At 36.8% G+C, this 20,778-nt stretch overlaps 1 protein-coding gene across 1 annotated transcript; it reads right to left on the reverse strand.

The window, feature by feature from the left end:
- Positions 1-111: 111 nt before the first annotated feature.
- On the reverse strand, positions 112-19,349 carry LOC141913258 (beta-hexosaminidase subunit beta-like). Its single transcript, XM_074804733.1, has 14 exons — positions 19,304-19,349; positions 18,626-18,741; positions 17,538-17,648; positions 16,391-16,492; positions 15,746-15,884; positions 15,065-15,227; positions 14,115-14,271; positions 13,352-13,526; positions 11,602-11,692; positions 11,120-11,224; positions 9,973-10,452; positions 4,010-4,134; positions 3,489-3,886; positions 112-364 (listed from the first exon to the last, which is right to left on the reverse strand). Exons 1-11 carry the CDS (start codon positions 19,314-19,316, stop codon positions 10,248-10,250), a joined length of 1,377 nt encoding a protein of 458 aa, XP_074660834.1. The 5' UTR covers positions 19,317-19,349; the 3' UTR covers positions 112-364; positions 3,489-3,886; positions 4,010-4,134; positions 9,973-10,247.
- Positions 19,350-20,778: the final 1,429 nt, after the last annotated feature.

Raw genomic sequence — 20,778 nt, forward strand, 5'->3', positions numbered from 1 at the left:
CTGGTCCCTTGAAATTCGTTGTAACTCCGATAGGAAGAATTTATGATTTAGTCAAGAGATGTACTGGTTCTGCGTATTAACATACCTAGTTGCTGATCGAAGAAAGTCCATAGTCTTCTATACGCGTAGTATGGTGGTCAAGTATGTTTATGTCGTCCCTTGGTACACACCCGTAGCAATGCTTAATATTATCGCGACCATATCCCAGACAATGGTTTCAAATCGGTATCGAAGAATAATAGGTGTACGCAGCCGATTGCGCGCGTCGGGATCTCCTAGGCAACAGGACGAGAAGTGGCCTGTGCTCCGGTGTGCCCGTATTTACACTCCTGAGTAGCCTCATCAACACGGTCGTTGCGATGGCCTGAAACAGACGAATCGATGCCGTCTTTCATCGAGAGTTTTACCAAAGCGTATCGCAAAAATATAAGCATGTTTGAAATAAGGTGGGAATAGCGTCATTGATATCATTGAGAATGAGCAACTAATCAATCTTCGGATTTTCTTTAAAAGAAAAATCGTATATCGTATGAGTTGATAGATTCTAATTCAAAACCACCCAGTATAAATTAACAATTCTGAGTTTGCAAAACACGCCCCTATGCCTAGTTAGAAAAAAAGATCAGTTTTAATGTTAGGGGTTAATGAAAAGTGATCGCAAAACTAGCCGCTGGATTTCGCATTTAAAAGTTCATTGTTTTTTAATGAAAATTTATAATGCCTTCATGGAGTGAAATGGGTGAAGTCAGGATCTATATTCCCAGTTGCGAGAGGGAGTTCTCTGATAATTCTCACGATACCTCTACATTAGAATTAGGTTATTTACACCAAAACGAACTAGAAAATCGATCTTTTGAATTGAAAAAAGTTCATTATGAAAATCTTATACTAAATCAAAATCTATAAATCTCATCAAGTACATCATTATGATTTGTCTGTCGTGTTGGTTATGGCATATTCAATAAGGGATTTCAATGGCCAGTACTAATTCAAATACAATAGTTACTGGGCGATGAAACCCTTGCCAAATAAGCAGCTCCCGTAAAGCATTTCGACCCTGTTTCCGGCGGCTATTCTTCCGTCGACGCATATTCTGCTCTAAGAAAACTCCAGTCGACTTGAGTTGTAATACTTCTTCGGTCGCAGAGATCGAACATATAACCGAGCTAATGGCTCAGTCGGAACCACTAACCCCGAGCGCATTTGGCATGTTTTAAGCAACGCGGAAGTTTGATACGATTTAGAAAAACACGCGTTAAACACGTAACGATTTCTGATTGTTCGGCGCGTCGGTTTATAGTCTTCAAACGGGGCGACGCCTACGTGTATAGTTACCTAGATCGGATTAATCGCGACCAGTTTTCGTAGTCAGATGCTAAAAATAAGCCGAGAGAAAATGTCGTCGTTTATGTTTACCTATAAACAAAGCCATCGGCATACTTTACTGATAAAACGGTGACCGGGTTCTGATTCGAAAAAAAATCGCTTTCCAAGAAATATGTATGTAAATTCGACCGATCGTCCAATCATATCTGTACTTCGATGTTTCGCGACCGGCTGGTGTGGTGGGTTTACAAGTGATACAAAATTAAAATTCAAATCAAAATTAACCAATCAAATAAATAACAGGGACCATTTGCTTAATTAAAAGATTTTTAAAAATCGTATTTCAACTGATCACAAACAGTTTATGTTGTTTGAAATGCGGGAACAATTTCAATCCATACATTATGTTTATCGAATCATTTCGTATTTCAAAAGAATCAATTTGAATTAAAAAATGACAGGTATTTTCAACGAAATATATGCGCGTGAGTTTTTTGCACCATAGCGTATAAGCTGTCCCTATAGCGAGTTTGGATGTTCGATGTTTAGGCTAAAAAATGGCAACTTGTTTCTGCTAATCGGCTACCGGGTCATTTTGTAAATCGCAATAAAATTTGTCAAAATCAGTTCATTGCTATAGCTGCCTGGTCTATAATGGTTAGCTTGATCGTGATTCTGAGAAATAAGTACAGGGTATAATAGGCGGCCGGCCGGGTCGGCCTTAAAGCGCAGCAGAAATGAAAAACGAGGCATGAATTTTTTAGCCCAAAATCATAAATCACCCCTGCGAATGAGTGTCTACGGGTAAAACGCTAAATGCAATTATCGATTTATTTTCTACAGGCGTGTCTGAATTTTTCAATTCGATTATCGTTACCATTCAAGAAACATTTGGTGGCAAATTGGCAATCAAAACGCCTTAACACGAATTCCAGCGATTTCGTTCATTTCGTTGTTCTCTATGAATTATTGGGAGGTCGATCGCTCCCGAAAACTACTCGACGACACACCCCAAATTTAACCAACATCATGCATACACAAAGTAGGTCACTCGACTTTCAATTTTCGTTATTTGTCGAAGTTCTCAAATTCTAGAATTCTCTTCCACGTTCTATTTTCCACGTTTCTCAAATAACTTATGTGGTTAATTTCTGTTATCGTCGTCTCCTATACGCAATATATATCATATAAATAACATTTTGAATCGTCTGATAGACATTCTAAAAGAGAAACTATAAAATCAGGTTTTACAGTTGTTTAGCTATTAGCCAAAGGAGTTGACTATGTGATTGCAAAATTCCTTTGCAACATTAAGTCTTTACATTTGTAGATGCAAGAGCTACTTTTTAAGGTCTTGTGACACACATCGAAGCGCATTTTTCGGTCATTTAAAAGGAGTATGTGTAGCCGTATTAGCAATTAAGACTTCGGTCTTTGGACTTTCGTCCTTGGAAATTCGTGGATGGGTTAGATGCATTTTGCAGCATCTTATCAGGCATTAAACGTGCCGTTTTCCTACAAATTTATGCGAGAGAAGTTTATAAGAGTCCTTAAATTGAGAGTTCAAGGGGCAATTTACAACATTTGCGAGTGATGTACAAAGTCGCAAGAATCCAGGATCCGTACCTGCTTTATAGAAGCCCTTATTGTGCATAATCCTTTTAGGTACGTGGTCGAGTAATGTACGTAACATTTTGTTATTACACATTATGTTCGGCTCCGTATGATATACACTATATATTGCTGTTGTTTTTGAAAAACCATTTTCAATCTTCAAAGCATGCTACAGGTTTCTCCACTAGATTTCCGTACGTTTTACAATCAACGATATTTCTTTTGAAAATATGTTTTTGAAATTCGTGGCATCCTTCAAGAGAATGTCCACAAATTATAGGTTTAACATGCACACAATATATTTTTTTTCACACGCGAACTTTTCGAGATATATTCTCCGCAATATTGTTAATCATTTCTCGACGTGTCAAGACATCACCGAGACTGATGAATTGAAGTGAAATATCTTACTAGAAAAATGTGGGTTAGCAGACTCAATAGATCGTAAAACCTCCCCTTGACTCATACTGTTTCAAATTTTTTTCGGCTTCAAGGGGAGGTACGTATTCCGGTATACCGGCTTTGTTAAGTAATGAAAAAATGTTCACCTTCGTGCGATGTGCTAGGGCGTCCATCCTCTTGTTCGTCGCCTTGCTAAAATGGTATCTTTCGGAGATTTGAAATATATACAATTAGCCGTTATCGATATTCTTTGGCGCATCTAGCACGCACTTCACACCGCGTAATCGAAAACATACAGTCACGTGATATCTCGGGGATTCCCCTTCGTCACATTTCGAAGAAATCGTTAGTCAGTTTCGATGACATAATTCCTTTGGCGTAATAAATCTTGAAATGTACTATATGGCTTGTCCGATATCATGGCCTATAAATGAATCATATGTGTGTGTTGGGTTTTTTGTCGAATTCACGGGTGTAAAGTAGTTGAATGAACATTTTTGGCGTGGTAGAAATGTTGAATAGGTCGTTGCAATGACACCAAAATCTATACATAGATCAAGAAAAAAAAATGATGTTTTCATAAGATATTCGCTCTAATATCACATAGTGGAAAAAAGTTTGTGAATGTCAATGAGATTTCCCTAAAAAGGCTATTCGACTAACTTACATTCCACAGATTCCTTTGAAGCGGAATGAATCATTCATATATTCAATTAATTTAGTGCGTACAGCTTGTCTTGCCCAGGCCCGTTACTTGTCCAGTCTTTGGGAGGTTCGATGTTCAACGTAGATCTATAAGGAACACATCTTTTTATAAATGGGAACCACATTGAAACAGTAAATTGCTTTGAATATCTTGGCGGTGAAATTTAATTTTACTTGCAGTAGAAAAGCTTTGACAGAACTGGTAATGTTTTCTGTACCGTACTAAAAAAGGTCCGTAAGCATTCCATTAGAGCTACCTCTATAGAGCTATATGGTGGTATCAATCCTTATTCCATAGGTACATAGCTACCTCCAGAGCTATATGTTGGTATCGATCCTAACGTTTGGATGTAAACTTTGGGGTTTTGAAAAAGTAGCCACTAATTCTAGAAAAAGTACGTGACTTCTACAAAATGTCTTTTAAATTTGAGTTGCATTACCACCTATATTATCATTTATATCACGGTAGCCTTGTTTATGGTTGTTTGCTGGACCAATTTAGCTGTAGATGATAGCATTTATTGTCCTTACAAATTTATAGGATTTTACATAGGTACCGTGGAATCGGTTTTCGTATGTCATGTAACAACTTTGTAAGAATCTAATAAATTAGGTTTGGGCATTACTGGTACAACCATAATACTTAAAAAAATGCAATCTTTGTCATATTAGATCTATATGTAAAAAAGTGCCACGTTGTGTTGGTGTTCTACATCGAGTCAAGCACAGGTTATCTTCTAATTCTTAACGCACCTTTTATTCATCTTTAATAGAGTCATATCTTCAATACTGCAATATTGTTTGGGGGAAGAACTTCTGATTATAAACTGCATCCATTGATAATCTTACAAAAACACGCTGTCCGTTTGGTCAGCAAATCCCATTATTTAGAACACACTGATCCTATTTTTCCTCGGTTGAATGTAATAAAAATTAACATTAACAAATTCCAACTTGCTATTTTTGTACATGAATTCGTCAATTCAAAATTACCCAAAACCTTTAATACCTATTGAAACTTCAATTACTAAATTCACCATCAACCTGCGCGTTACTAAGAGTAACTTTAACTAGAAAATCTTCTGTTAAAATATCTGGTCCCCTATTATGGAATACCTTCTCAGAGTCAATTCAATCATTGCAAAGCGAACCTGCCTTCAAGCGTACTTATATCAAATCATTATACAATATCTTGTAAATTCTATTAATGTTTAAAATGTGTAATCATTTTCTGTTTCTATTCGTCTGTTTACTACTCGTGTGCATGGTGTGTGAGTGTGATGAATGTGGGGTGGATGCCTCCGGGTGATACGGGTTAGATAGACTGTTTCAGTCTCTCCATGTAGCCCGAATATCCTGTTCCATATTTCTTGGTTAACTTATATTTGTGATATCGTCCAATAATGTAACATTCTAAAAAAGATAAGTTTTAATTCAATTCAAAAAAATAAAATGGGAAACCCATTTCTGTATAAGGTAAGGATCACGCCATATGGCTGTACGAGTATTGCCCAACAGCGAAAAAGGAAATAAAATCATACTGTAATTGGTTTTGTTTATCCTAATATTTGGATATGTATTTTTTTCAGTGCCCTCAGTTAATTTGTTGTTGTTGTTAAGCCAAATAAATCAGTTCTAGATTCTAAAAGTGCCAAAGGTGCGTAATCTTACTCGGGGCTCCTCGAAATGCTCAACTTCATAGCTTTTGACGTATTGGGGTTGAAAACGGATGAAACTTTAGTTCAACAAAACAACAGTCCTCTGATAGTTTTGCTCAACGTGCTTCAATTGCTTTGCTGAACTTTGTTTCAGTCAAAATAAGTTTGGACAAGAATTAGTAAAAAAGTGTGAAAAATTAGTGAATTAGAAAAAAAAAATCATTGCTCACATCAGGGCGGGCTAACGTTGACATGTGTTTGAACCCTTTAAACGGGCCTGATTGCCGCAGAATCGAACATACTCTGGACCAGTGAATATTCTATTATATCGGATGCTTGTATTTGCCATGTACCGGTTTACGTCTACAATAAAGAATTAGTAGCAAGGCGGGCACTTAATCTAGAAAATTCCGAAGAGCTGAATCCTACATCAAATAGAGCTCTTGCGGGTAACGATTTATAGAAAAAGACAAAACTTCAAAGATCTCGACAATGGAAAAAGCATGTTATCAGAGGGAAGTTACGAATGAAGTTGAAATTATACTCATCATGGTAGTTGAAGTCGGCGAAGATACGCATTGCGGACGTCAGATTTTGCCACCAACAAATAAAACCGACTTCATACGCGCACTAATACAACAGCTACATAATTTCGTATCCAAATAGTCCCTAGTTTGTTCTAGTTTCCCTGTTTCTACGTGTATACTATTTTGATATATTGCAAAAATGTCTTTAAGGCCACACCAAAAAATACTGTTTCTCGGGCAATCACCAAAATGGATAGGCAGGTAGGGATTTTTTCATTTTACAGAAAAAATTGGGTATTCTTCTGAAAGTGGCTAGGTTGCCGTTAATAATTTTTATTTTTTACAGCACCAAATCTCCAGTTAAAAATATGATTAGCAGCTAGAAGATTACATAGAATGCGTTTATAAAAAGAAAAACTTGAATATCTTGAATAGGCCTATACTGAATTTTATATGGAATTCCTGGCATTTTACAATTCAGGGTCGCCATCAATGTCCGATTAGCAAAGTTGTCTGAACACGGCTGTACCATTTCCAGAATCAAATGGTTAAATCTGATGTAATGAAATATTTTCATGATGTCGATCTCAGTGCCGACATAACGATTTGATTAAATAGAACAATGGAAAGCTTTGTAGTTAGTCGGCCACATATGTATTTTTGAAAAAGGTTATTTCATCCAAAATTATGAAATAGTCAGTAGGCAGTTATTTAAAATGAAATATCGGGTCGATCGGGCCCGAGAAACACGTTTTCTTTTGGTGTGGCTTAAGTTGATGAAATGTTTTCGACGATGTCGCCTTACTAATCCACATTTTCACCGTGAACATCTGCGAAACGTCATCGATCTGTTGACACTACATAAAACTGATCGACATTTACGAAAGGAAAATACCAAGAATCCTAAGATAAAGACTTATTTTCCGGGAAAATGTGAAATATAAATATATTTTATTGATGAAATACGTAAAGATAAGATAAATATAAACGATTTCGCTTCGATGGGTATTCTTTGGGTCATCCAAATCTTCACTTAGAATTTACACAACGTTACGGAGACAATATGTTTTGAGGGGAACTTTGAGAAAACAAAACGGTTTTGGGAAATTATAAATCGACGCATCTTAAAAAAGAGGAAAAACAAACGAACAAAATAGCTACATCCTTTGAGCATTGGCAAATACGCTATAGGTCGAGAGGTTTCACAATTCAGAGCGCGATGAATACGTAAAATGATTCCATCGGCTTGGAGTTGTCCTTTTCTCGAATATTCATTCATTTTAGTATTCATTCATTCATTCACCATAAATTTAGAAAACGGCGAAAAGTTCTGTTGAAAACGAATGAAATGCATCATTGAGCCTGGTGATGGCTATCAGAATGTAGCCGAAACGTAGCTCAATAATATACATTATTCATTTTCTAGACATTTCGTCTTTTTCTGGACTTACTGTCGGATTTTAGCGCGAAGAAACAATAAGCTTTTTTATTAAGAAAAGAAAATATGAAGTTTTGCACCCCCGAAATGGATGGTACATGACGTACACGCGAATATCGCAATCTACAGAACATATAATTCAATACAACTTAGATCCCGAAGTGGAAAAGCTTTTTTTTCTTGAATAATGTCTGTTGGGTTAAACCCAAGATTCCGGTATCATCCAGCACATGTGAACTGTTCGAGTCCATCAAATCAAGCGAACACATTTCGCTTTGTTTAATAACAAATCATGTTAATGAAATCGTGTTTAGGTTTAATGTTTTGACGGAAAGAAACAATTTTTGTTTTAAAAATACAGGAAAATGGGATCGATACATCAATCAAATTATAATCATGAGATCACAAACGGGACTATTTACATATGACATTGTATTTGCGTTGTGAAACGCGACAAACAGTACTAAAACTTCAGTCAGTAGAAAGTAATTTTTGAAAGTAATTCTTGATATAAAATTGTCCAGTATCAGTATTCTAGACTAGCCATAACTAGCTAAAAACCAAAGATACTTGTTGAAAAAACGTATTCAAAATTCGGCCGGAGGAAAGACAGTGTCGTCCACCGTTAGAAAAATTGTTCATACGAAAAAGTCACTTGAAATATTATGTTTCGTATAGAGGAGCCGTGTTAACTGCGGGTGTAGAGTGAATGCAACGAGTCAAGAAGTACTATTTATGTTAACTATTTTACACTCGCATGCGTCTAATGAAATAGTTAACCTTTAAATTACTACTCGTCTCGTTGTAAATATTATGTTTTGTAAGATAAAAACACACTATGTAGAAATTAAAAGAATTTTACAATCTAGAATTTGTTTATTCAAAAAATCTAATATGTTAAATACACGATGTTTCGATCTCACCCTAGAGATCATCGTCAGGTGTGAGAGCATCTCTAGGGTGGGATCGAAACTTCGTGTATTTTACTTTTTAGATTTTTTGAATAAATAAATTCTAGATTTTAAAATTCTTTTAATTTCCACATAGTGGGTTTTTATCTTATTATCCGTTCTCCACGTTTGAGTGTGGTTATCGTACTATTATGTTTTGTATTGAATATTTTACGAACATTTCAAAACAAGACTCGTGCCCACGCTTATATAAATTTTCACGCTGGAATAGATGGAAATTATAGTGTTATAACGCAGAAATGGTTTTATACGCATATGGAAATAACGTAGAGGGAATTGTCTATTAGAGAATGTGTTCTTAGATAGTTGAAGATTCTTGAAGGAATAGAAAGCTTTGTAAACTGAAAAACGATCTAACATGAAAAATGTTCTAGAAAAATTTGCGAGAGTTTATCTCAGATAATAGAAACCTTCGTTGGTTTCCATAGACGAGTGACTGTCTGATATCAATAATGTAAAAATGCACAACAAAATAATAAAAAAAACCTATAATAAAATCTGACGTTTCGAGTCAAATCAAATTCTGATCTTGAAAATATTAAACTTCTCTCTAGTATTTTCTCTTCATTTTAATGCGAGTTTTTACTTCGACGAAAAACCTCTGTTTTGGTAGAAATGGAGAACACGAGTTTTGATACAACATTCACTCACGTCGCCCTTCATTCGGTCGTCCATTCCAGTTACATTTTTTATACATGTTTGTTACGGTCGAATCGTTTGAAGGATAACATCAAATTCTAGCTTAATAGATTTTGCGCTGCGTGTGTTTGTTGGTTTTAGATGATCAACACTAACCTGCTGTGTTTATTCACTCCCACTTACATTTTGATCAACAAACGGTGCTTACGCGCAGCCATTTTGGTGTCGTGTCATATTTCCCAATAGAAATGCACCATGTCTCAACAGGCACGGATCCAGGAGGTGTGCGTTGGGTGCTATAGCAACCCCCTTTCCGAAATTTCCTTCTTATTCAGTTTTTATTCTATCGCTACATATCAAAATACCGTTATATTTCAAAAGTACGAGATTATAAAACAGTGCCTAAAAACGCTTACAACGCATGAAAATTAGGCCAATCTTTCAAAATGTTCTGGAGAAAGGCCAGTAGAGTAAACACCCCTACTTTGAAAACCCGAGATCCCCCTACTCAATCGGAAGAACAATCATAAAAAAACACAATTATAACTTACGGGGATTTGCCAGCTTGGCGCATGGAGTTACAAATTTGAAACCGAGCTTATATTGAGAACTTAACTATACGCACAAAACGGTGATCTAGTATCGCATTTTAGATAGGTTGACTCCGATACTATTAGATCATCTGGACTCACCGGTTTTATTTGTTCATCTGGACATCAACTGGTTTTATTTGTTCCTTTTCAATCAATTAACCCTGGAGTAAAATGCATCTCAAAATATAGCAGCAGTCTCAGAGTTTCTGTTTACATTTCTAGACCGCGTTGCTTTCAGTTTCTGTTTTACGTTTTGTATGGGATTTTTTTTTGTGCGTAAATGTACGTTTTGTATTTTATTGGTTGGTGCATATTTCTGAACGCAAAAAAACTCTCGAATAGACTAAGGCAAATGCGTCAGGGGCTTCGGGTCATCAAGAGGGTTCTGCTGAGTGCGGGTATTCACCGTAGTCGTGACCGGTAAAAAATTGGCTCAACAGGTCGAATATACAGGCCAGCGCGATGTACATCATGGCAGCCGATGAGGTGTATTTAGAAGCTGAGCTGCTTGGCCTGAAGTATCCGTCGTATTCTTCTCGACAGTAGCCGGGTATCACAGGCGACGATGGAATCCCTAACCTAGAAATAGAGAGAAAGAAATCAAAACTGAACATTTATTTATAGAGGTCTTTATGCCATGTACTTTTTCGACGCGAACTATGGCATAATGGTTGGTGGTCAACCGCAAAATTTAACACCACCAGAAAATAGAAATTGTCACCTTTATAACGATTCATAAGTTTTAATTTTGTGCCAAAAGAGGGATGTACGACAATTAATCGCGCTAGAGGTTTTAGTTTTAAAAATGTTAAAATCTGTACAACAATGCGGGACCTTTAGGACCTTCTCAAAATGGTGCCTGGTAACTGGAAACTTCCCTATTCACTTGAAAGCAACCCTTGAAGTTTGAAACTCTTCTGATTATCTTTTGATTATCATAATATGTAAGTCTCCAGCACTGGTTGTACTCATGGTTGGCGAACGAACTATAATGTCACATGCAAGACCTCTACTGCTCGACGTGAAGGGCACGTTGTACTCCTGTCAATCATCGGGCGTCATGAGGCCGAAATGTGGGCGGGGTTTCACGGAGATATTCAAAAAAAATCAAATCATAAACTATTTGGATGAGTTTTATCTTGGTTCCAATAAGCCAATAGACGAATCACACGCGGCCGGGTGCCTGGATGATAGTATATTCGGGAGGCGGTTCCAAATACTATTTTGTTCCGGGTCAAAAGCTTACATGATCATGCGACATCGCTGTTCTTCCAGCCGGAATATGGCGTCATCTAAATCGCGGGTAGATTTTGTACTCCACAATCGTTCTGCCACGGCCGCCGCCCTCGGCCTGTTCGAAAAATTAAACAACAACACGTTTGAAGAAAAAGAAACTTAAAGTCACGGAAGATGCTTCGAAGAATTCAAGCATTTGGGTAATGAATATTTTTGAAGCGCTACGATGCCGACCAAGATTCCGCCGACTGAAAGGTTACATATAAGGTTATGAATTTGACTATAGAAACGTAAACTGAAGTTTGATAAACTTTCTAGATTACCGCAGTATTCTAAGTTTCCTCTTATTTCCAGAAACAAAATTTCGGTTTGCGTAAAGAAATAATTTGGCATTCAATTCGTCGTATAGATCTAATGAAAATCTTCATCGTCAATAGTTATAGGTTCCAATTGGATATCATTGCCGAATTGAGAAACATTAGTATAAATTACCATAATGATCCAAAGAAATTTGACGAACCGATCTGCATTCCCCAGTGTAACATTTCACCGCCAACGACAAGGTCGTAGTCTAATATGGACCCTACAAAGACACGAGCAAAAACAATCGTTTCATACAGTCGTTTCATTTTAGAATATGCTTAGCTTTCGTCAAAAACCAGTTCATGTCATTGCGGCCGTACCATGTGGTTTTATGGTTGGGCTAATCTTATTGGTCAACAGTTCCATTAAAAATTTTAAAAGAGGTTATGCGCGGATGTCACGCGTATCTTGTACATTATTTTAGCTACATAACTGTGCATTTTCACTCAAGTTAGCCAACTGCGCTTGGTAGCTAATATCATTTGTTTACTTGTGTGGTATTTTAAAATAGTACCCAGTCCACGAAAGGACTTTTAAGTCACGGCATATAATACAAAAAAAAGTTATAAAATGACAGGTGTTTTGCTTTTACATATAAGGTTCACATGAATTAATTATTACATAGGTTATCTTGCCTAAATATAGAGAATGTCGCACTAATGAATCGAGAACGATTAAGTCCGAAAAGTTTCCGTCAAGCGAATGATTTATTGATTCAACGTTTCGACTGTCGAATTTTCCATTCAATAAATTATTAGCCGGAAGACACCTTTCGGACTTCATCTTTTACTCGTTTTATGAGTGTGAGACTCTCTATATATTGTTAAAACACGGACATAGTGTTTCATCAATGGTTATCTTGTCTTAAGTTTCAATTTCTTTCAATATATTTTCCAAATACAATACACTGAGTTTCGAAACAAATATTGTCATTTCTGGGCATTGAGCAAATATCGAAATTCGTCGTGACAGCACTGATGGAATTCATAAAAATCTCTTGTTTGAATTGATGGAATATCAATCAGCTTTGCTGTTCCTTGCTTGAAAAGCGTAATTCAAACACTGTATGAAGGAAATGGAATGCAGATTTTTCCAAACGCAACAATTTACATTACATATATTGAATCAAAACCCAATTCATAGAGACAGCCCGAAACGTCGGGCCTCTTCGCTGCAGATTTAGTAAACAAAATTCAAATTTGTTTTGAGTCTTTTGAATTTGTATACATTGTATGGTGCGTCTTCAATTTCATCATCTCGTCTCCACGTCTGAATACATATGGCTATTGTACCTTATACATTATCCCTATACCAATATACCAATATACAAGTAGTACACTTGAAAGTATCATTAACTGGCTTTTGTGTAATTCGATAAAGGGAAATCCCCGAGTTATGTTCGTAAACGTATTTTGCATGCGGGGTTGGGGTATTCTTATTGAAGCCATAAAAACCGTTACAATACAGTTTATATACATTGATAACTACTAAGCCTTATTTAAGAGGTACTGTGTGGGTTGATGTGCACTCCGTCATCGATATAAGCGTTTCAAAATAACAATTACAATTGTGAAATTTGGCGTTCGATTATGGTTACTCTATCAATTATATATCATATCAAATATCATTATATCAAATATTGATAGGCCAATATTTTAGGCCTATTTGATAAATGTCCTTTTGATGATGAATGTTGATTGAATATGTCATAATGTGATCACACTGGCTGCCGGTCAATTCAATTCAATTCAGTTATTCATAAAGTCAAATTCAAAATAATTTTGTAGATCCTTAACATGATATCGTATCATTCATTGTCGATATCATAATTGTGTTTTTTATCAAGTTAGTTTACATGGTTCTAGTTACCGGTACGTACCTGGGAATTTATGTGGATCGCAAAGATAGTCAGTTTTCCACGCGTCAGGTGAAGGGACACTCGACGTATTCCAACACGTCGAATCAATCACTCGATATTCTTGTCTGACCACAGTTCCGATCGGATCCCGTTTCCAGTTTTTATACACCTGCACTATCACAGTTCGTCTATGCATCTATACGACAGCGAACATAGAAAAAAACAATCGGATCAATATTGATGCTAAAGTCGCGAGGCTAAAAAGCCCAATGCACACGATGCAGGGAACACGGAAAACAGAAACATGGAATTTAAAATTCAACGCACACGATGTAGGTAAACATGGAAAGAAAAAGACGCGGATTCCAACTTGTTTGATCTCGGAAACAATGTTTACCGAACCATGTTCCTCCTTTTTCGTATAGACGCGCAGGACACAGGAAACGCTCGGAAACATGTTTCTGTTTACAAGACCCACAATATTGCAGACTAAAACGACAATATTGGTTAAACTGATGTTTTGGACCGATTGCTTTTATCCCACTTATGAGATTTATTAGAAAAATGATACATTCCTTCTTTCAAATTGATCTGCGGAGGCGGGTATTGAAGCATTCTTTTCAGAAAAGTAAATTCAACTAATTTTCGTTGTTGAACTCCGATATTGTTGGTAATATTGTAAATATTCATGAAAAACTCTACCTACGAGGTCATAGGGAGACAGTGGAACAATAAGGCTTCATAGAGTCTTCCTTTCCTACATACGTATAGTGATATGACTTACCTTGACCCCGATATCGAGTGGGTCTTCCCAGACTATGGCGTTTTTGGCGGTCTTTTCTATCAACTTTTGGATGCGAGTGACGTAATAGCGAGCCATTTGAGACATCAATACGAGCCCGGATTTTTTCATATAATTAGAAACGGCTTCGTTGGTTTTCCTGCAAGCAAACAAGAGAAATCGGTGTTGTTTCTGCGACACTTGACAGTGGACAAGTTTTAAGTGAGCCTAGTAGCCCCCTCCGATAAAGAAAGAGTCTATAAAACTAAAATGATTTACTCTTAAAGCAACTGGATTATGGATTAATGAACAATTTAAATCGAGTTGAGAGTTAAGCCTTTATGCGAAACTGCCCCCCCCCCTTGGGTATGATCAAAGACAACCCCACATGACAGACAGATCTTAAAACTTGTTAGTATTAACTAGTAACATTGAATGAATGATGCGTTCAGTATAATGGGATACTGCCGAGATTTCTTAGTCGAATTCACGATTAAATGCACTTCGATTATCGGAGTTAGACGACTATTTGCGAACTAAGCGAAACCGATCGTCAGTTAGTCGGTTAAAGGTTTATTTATTTCGCTCTAACCAAACATTGGTATATAGTCGAGGTTACAAGAATTTGCACAATAAAATTTACAGTTTACAAAACTTAAAAAACAAGATAACAGAGATACACATAGAATAGAATAATAATAGAGATAACAGATATGTATACATGAATTTTACTTAAGTAGCGTGAGACCAGCATTTACAAATCTAGCGAGTTTAATTAATATATTGTCATTTTCAGCATTGTGACATTTTAAAAGTGTTAGGTCTTTTTACGTAAAAAGGTGTTAGGAAAGCTCTTCGTATATTGTTAAGTTTGGAACATTCAATAAGGAAATCGGCACTATAGATACGCACGCCATCTAGTGTTATAGCTGGGTCAGCATTTGATAGCTTACCAACACGACATGTCGAAGTCGTTCATTCCTATATGAATATATTTGTCTCGGAAAACTTCGGAGATCTCTGTGTATAAATTTTCGAGGAACGCGTAAGTCTTATTCGTCGCTGGATTGAGAATATCGTCGGCCCGTTTACTACCGTTGCAGCGAATTATCAATTCTGAAAAAAGTAGAAGCGTCGTGATGATATAAATGACGTTCAACGGCGATCTTATATTTCCAGCACGGTTAGCAGAAACAATAACTATTGCTACTAGTGCTAAAATCCCTTTGTACTGAATATTGTTATGTAATGATGTACTTGTCATAAAAGTTTTCTTTGACATTAAAGTTACTATATGATAGTTATTAAGTTCAATTAAAAAACAGCATGTGGCCAACATATAAACTTTTATAAAAAGAACTCAACATTTCGACTTCGGGGTGAGAAATCTGACTTCATTGACTGAAATATTTATTTAAAAAATAAAACGACTCATAAAACGCGGACTTCAGTTCAAACCAGATAGAATAAGAACATTTTGAAATTTTGCAATGCTTCTCCCGTAAGGTCATAATGTCGATATAGAATTTCTCGTATTCAATCTTCGAATCTAACTTTTATTTCTAACATTTTTTCCATTTCTCTAAGATTAGAAATAGAAACCGATTAATTCTAGTTGCAGCGAGTATACTTACCGGGATGTGAACGGCCGATCGAGTACGTGTGCCTGGGCGTCCCAATTTCTGGTATAACACGAATCCCTCTGAGTCTAGCGTGTTCTATCACTTCAGCTACCGAGGCAGATGAATACGTATGATAGCTCGAATAAGCTGCCTGAAACGACGAAACACCGGAGAAAATATAGAAAAATCCCTCGGATCAGTTTCATTTCGAAGTTAATACTGGTCCATCTTCAACCTTGTAAAATAGTAACTTCCGAAATCTCGATGCACTAAATAAGACAGCCAACAAAATTCACCCCAATCAGTCGCTTGCCGGTTCAGACTGAATGGAAGATTGTTTGAATGAACCGGAACCGAATTTCCCAATTATGTACTTCGATTTAAACAAAAAAAATCAGTAAACCAGAGATCACACAACTATATCTGTACTTCGATTTCCGATTTCAAAATCAAGCCCCTTATTTCGCTCCCGGCAGGTGTGGTGGGTCTGCAAGGGACACTAAATCAAAACAAATCAGACGAAACCTACCAATCAAATAAACAACTGGATCAATCCCCATTTTAAGGTCGAAGGGGATCATCATATGTGTATATTGCTTCGGAGCGGAACGGCCCATTTAAGAAAAAGCACGCGGTCGAATTCACGATTTTACATACCTGATTATGAAGCTCGGGGAATGTATTGCTTTGATAAGGGAACGACTGATCATCGATGATATGCCAGTGCAACACGTTGAATTTGTTGAATTCCATTGCATCCTGAGGCATGAAATGATTACAGAAAAAAAAAACATAACCAATCAACCACGGATCCATAATGATTATGACTTTAATGATATTTTTACTTCTATATATGGTAGCTGATTCGGGCCATAAAATCTTTTAACATGAACGCGATTTTCTTAATTCTCCCACGACTAAACTTCATGAATTCTCACACGAGAAAACCAAAATGTTTTAAATTCGAAACCAAAATATTTTTCTCGCACGAGAAAACCAAGCTCTCCTTTTTTCTAAACCAAACTTTTTTGTTTTCTCGCACGAGAAAACCATTTGTTTTGAATTCTCGTGCGAGTAGAATAACAACAAAAAACCAGCGTCCATGTAAACATTTTTATCGTTCGTCTAGCCGTATCGAATTTTTCTTTCATGGTCCGAATCAGCCGCCATACTCATATTTCTGAATAGTCCTATTAGTTACAATTTGCAATGGGATACCGGCAAGGCTACTGACGAGGGAAGTGAGGATTCGGCGATAATCGCTTGTGGCACTGGGTTACCGCGTTTCCTTCTACATCTAAATATGATTCTAATCTATCTTTCTCCTAAGTTAATCAAATTTTCAGCGAAATCTCTACCACATACACTGAGTGACAAAGCAGATCTTATATCTATTCAACGACTTGTTTGATAATTTTCGTATTTGTAAGACTAATTAATATCAAGTTCAAAGTTCATCGAAAATGAACTGATTTTCAGTACGAATGAATGCGAGTACGAATACGAATACGAATATTTATTACACTCCGACCATTTCCATGATATATGGAGGAAAACAGTATTTACAATAGTTACATAAACGGTAATAAAGATAACATAATAGACTGGCCGACCCAGTGTTCTGTCGCGCAATCTGGCGGTACCGGTATCCCGTATTATTTCCAGACTCTTTCTGTTCGTCGACTTGTAATTGATAACCAATTCTGTGCATTTTCGTTCGTTAAGCGCGTTTATATTTATCTATATTACTGATTAGCAAGTTATCGCAAACCAATTATCGGTGAATACACTTGTTCGCACTTACTAAGTTACGTAATAAAACGGCCACTGGAATGTAGTGTCTAGCTGTATCTACGAGTATCCCTCGATGTGAAAATCTCGGCGAATCTTCGATTTCCGTGTGGTTTATTCGAACCTGAATCATATTAGAGCACTGAACAGTGAAATTGCCATTTTTCTTTCTCGGCGGGTTTTGGGATGTCTGCTGCGCGGGTATCAGGCTGCAGAACGCTGGTAAATGTGGTAGATATATTGGTAGATATCCGTTAAATAGACTCGTTTGTAGGATAGATTTGTATTGGGGTTTGAAGTATATTTAAATACAACTGAAACATAACTCTAAAAACTGATGACAGATGACTATTTCCCTCGGTATCAAAGGTTGCTCCGGTCCAAGGCTGGCTCAAATATCAAAGCAGTTTTTTAACCACTACCAGTTACTTCCAACATGGTTTGAGCAGTTTATGGATACATTTTTCTTTCAAAATTAAGAATGTGTTTTCTTTCGGATCCGAATAATAACACAAAACAACATATGCCACGGTTTCGAATAAAACACATAATAAGCAATGGTTTTACGGGGATCGAATTCTAAGGTTCAGTCGCAGATGTGTTCGAACCTATTTGTAAACCGCTGCTGGGGACTGAAATAACGGTCAAGATTTTCTTCTTTCTTTCTTATTCTATTTCTCGGCATTTCATATCGATGTAAAGTTGGCTCTAGCCGTCTATACGCACTATTCGAAGAATGCATTTTTGGCATTCGGGGGCAACCCGGCGAGGTTAAACGGAATTCGAGACCTCTAGACAACTGCTCGGAAATGATACTGCAATATCCGTCGCTCATAAGAATATACGATGGTATCTAACCGTGCAAACATACCAGTCCTACTTTTCGACAAGTGGCGATGTTGGTATAAAGTTATATCAAAATAATCCGATACGCGTTACATTTCGAATTCGGTCTGTTAAAACATTTTCCATAAACACGCGAATTATACCAACCATTACGACGCAGCAGACATATCGCTTTATTTTGCGAAGAAATTAGAACGAGATAATACATAAAAGAAATATATGTATATATGTACTAGACGCTGGCTGGCTAGTTACCTTGTTATCCGGGCTTGCCCAGATCAGCTGACTGAATGTTGCCAATCCTCGCAATGCACCCCATACGTTTTTTGCTATGACCCGAGCAATCTTATTAGAGGAGACCTTTATATTATCTACAAATCAGCATAATATTTTTCGCATTAGGTTCAAGCAAAATACAATGAGAGGAAGTGTCTATGATGTGATTTCAGTCCGATAACACATAAACAATAACATTTCAGCTACGAATTGCCTGAGAAATGTAAAACAATTTGTTATAAATAAATCGACGACCATATTTTGATTTCTTTACATCTGACATTTGAGCAATTCTTAGGGTCAGGAATCTTAGAATCAGTTTCTGCAGATCCCTCCAAGTCTCATTTACTCTATTTGTATACTGCTTCTACATTATGCTGTAAGTTGTACTTGAAAGTAATTGATTGATCGATTGATTGATTGATGATCGATTGATTGATCGATCGATTGATTTATTCATGACATATTTTCTTTTTACGTTAACTAGAATACGATCAGGCAGGGTTAGAAATCCCGAAATCAAAGTAATGAAACTAACTTGAATTCGAATAACTATGAACAATCTATAATGTCGAGAGTTTTCGCTTTTTAACTATCTAAAGTTATACATATTTAATTATAAAGACACCAGTTGAGAGGAAGATATAGATTACTTACACGATTCTATCATATTGAATTTCGGACTGAAATCGCACTTTTTGCTCGTTACTTCAACGTGTAGACCTTTCAGAACGGGTAGAAATGCATCTTCTTGATTCGTAAAATCGTCCGGAAAGATTATCGTCTTGTATCTATTCAGACAACGAGTTTTGAATTACTTTGCCGTTTATCTATCATTGGTATAATTTTATTATCTATGACTATGACATCCTGATCTATTTTTCCTTTTTCGACGTACAAACCTTTTTAGGGCACTGTCTACTATATCACACCCTTTTATACTGCCCGTGAACGTAAAATCGTCTTTGTTGATCGTCATCATTGTCGTCGAGTTCTTCCAAATTTTCGGCATAGGCCACGGGGAACCAGGCGGTACTGCCTTCTGCAATTACAAATAACGATTACGCGATAACTTATACATTATCAGTAATAACGAGATTACATGAAAATACCTTCAAAACTCATGGTAATGACATCGTAATTAATTATCAATTTGCTGGATAAAACATCCGTTTATTTTTTTGTGGATTATGCGCATGCACTATTCCTTTCGTATCCTCATTACAATAGAAACAGTTTGGTGAACACTGAACCGATAGTTCTGACCAAGTTATTTCCGACCAAGTTGTGGATTTTTCATATAAGGCTAAGTCATTTACTTTTTATGCAGTCAAACAGATTAAACTTCACTTCAAAATCTAGGATTCGGTTTGTGGTAGAAAATGTCCGCATGTTTGTTTACGCGTTATATCAGGGATTCGAACTTATACTGCGATTGTGCAGCAGCGTATAGGTTTATTGCATTAAGTGATCGCGGCCTGGTCATCGCCAAACCGGAGCCTCCGATACGTGATTTTTCGGTTAAAGAAAAATGTACGTACTTTCCTGATAGGAGGTCCTTGAAGATGTACGTACTTAGTGGACGAGAGATATCCAAATTACAGTATCCTGATATCGTCCCACGGAACATTATAATAAAATACGGCAAAATTGATCGCACGTACTTCTCTTAAGTAAAATCAGTTTAGTATAAGCTTTGAGCATTGAGCCTAACTACATAGATTCCGTACATCCGACCCGTTTCGTACTGGAATTGCAATTTTTTCCACATGTACAAATACAAAAATCAGGTCGGCATTATTTTGCAACATGGCTGCGCCATTTATCTCGGGATGGACAGAAATAAAATCGGGCTCCGTTCCAGAAACTGTAACAATACGAAGCACGCAGACACCTGCTTGAAACCGACTTAAAATAGAATTGGAATCTATAGATAGTAAGCTAACATTTTCTCATGGTTTCGCGTTCGTGTAGATGACTCTGCGATATCATTTTTACTTGTTGTGTATATATTTCCTGGTGTTTTACGTGTATTTTAGCGTCTAAATATACAGTCGACGAACGTGCAAGTCGAGCGCGCGTTTACAAACAAAGATCCCGACCTCAGCTGCCCGGGATCGTATCCGCCGACG

This window comes from Tubulanus polymorphus, chromosome 11 (assembly GCF_964204645.1).
Source record: "Tubulanus polymorphus chromosome 11, tnTubPoly1.2, whole genome shotgun sequence".
NCBI classification, from domain to species: Eukaryota; Metazoa; Nemertea; class Palaeonemertea; order Tubulaniformes; family Tubulanidae; genus Tubulanus; species Tubulanus polymorphus.

Bases quoted from the DNA above. Each gene is read 5' to 3' on its own strand.
- LOC141913258 (XM_074804733.1), bottom strand. The intron at 14,272-15,064 runs GTAAGCTATCAA...GTTTGCTTGCAG, and splicing joins GACTTCGACATGTCGTGTTG to GAAAACCAACGAAGCCGTTT. The intron at 11,225-11,601 runs GTAATTTATACT...TTTTTCGAACAG, and splicing joins AATTTCTTTGGATCATTATG to GCCGAGGGCGGCGGCCGTGG.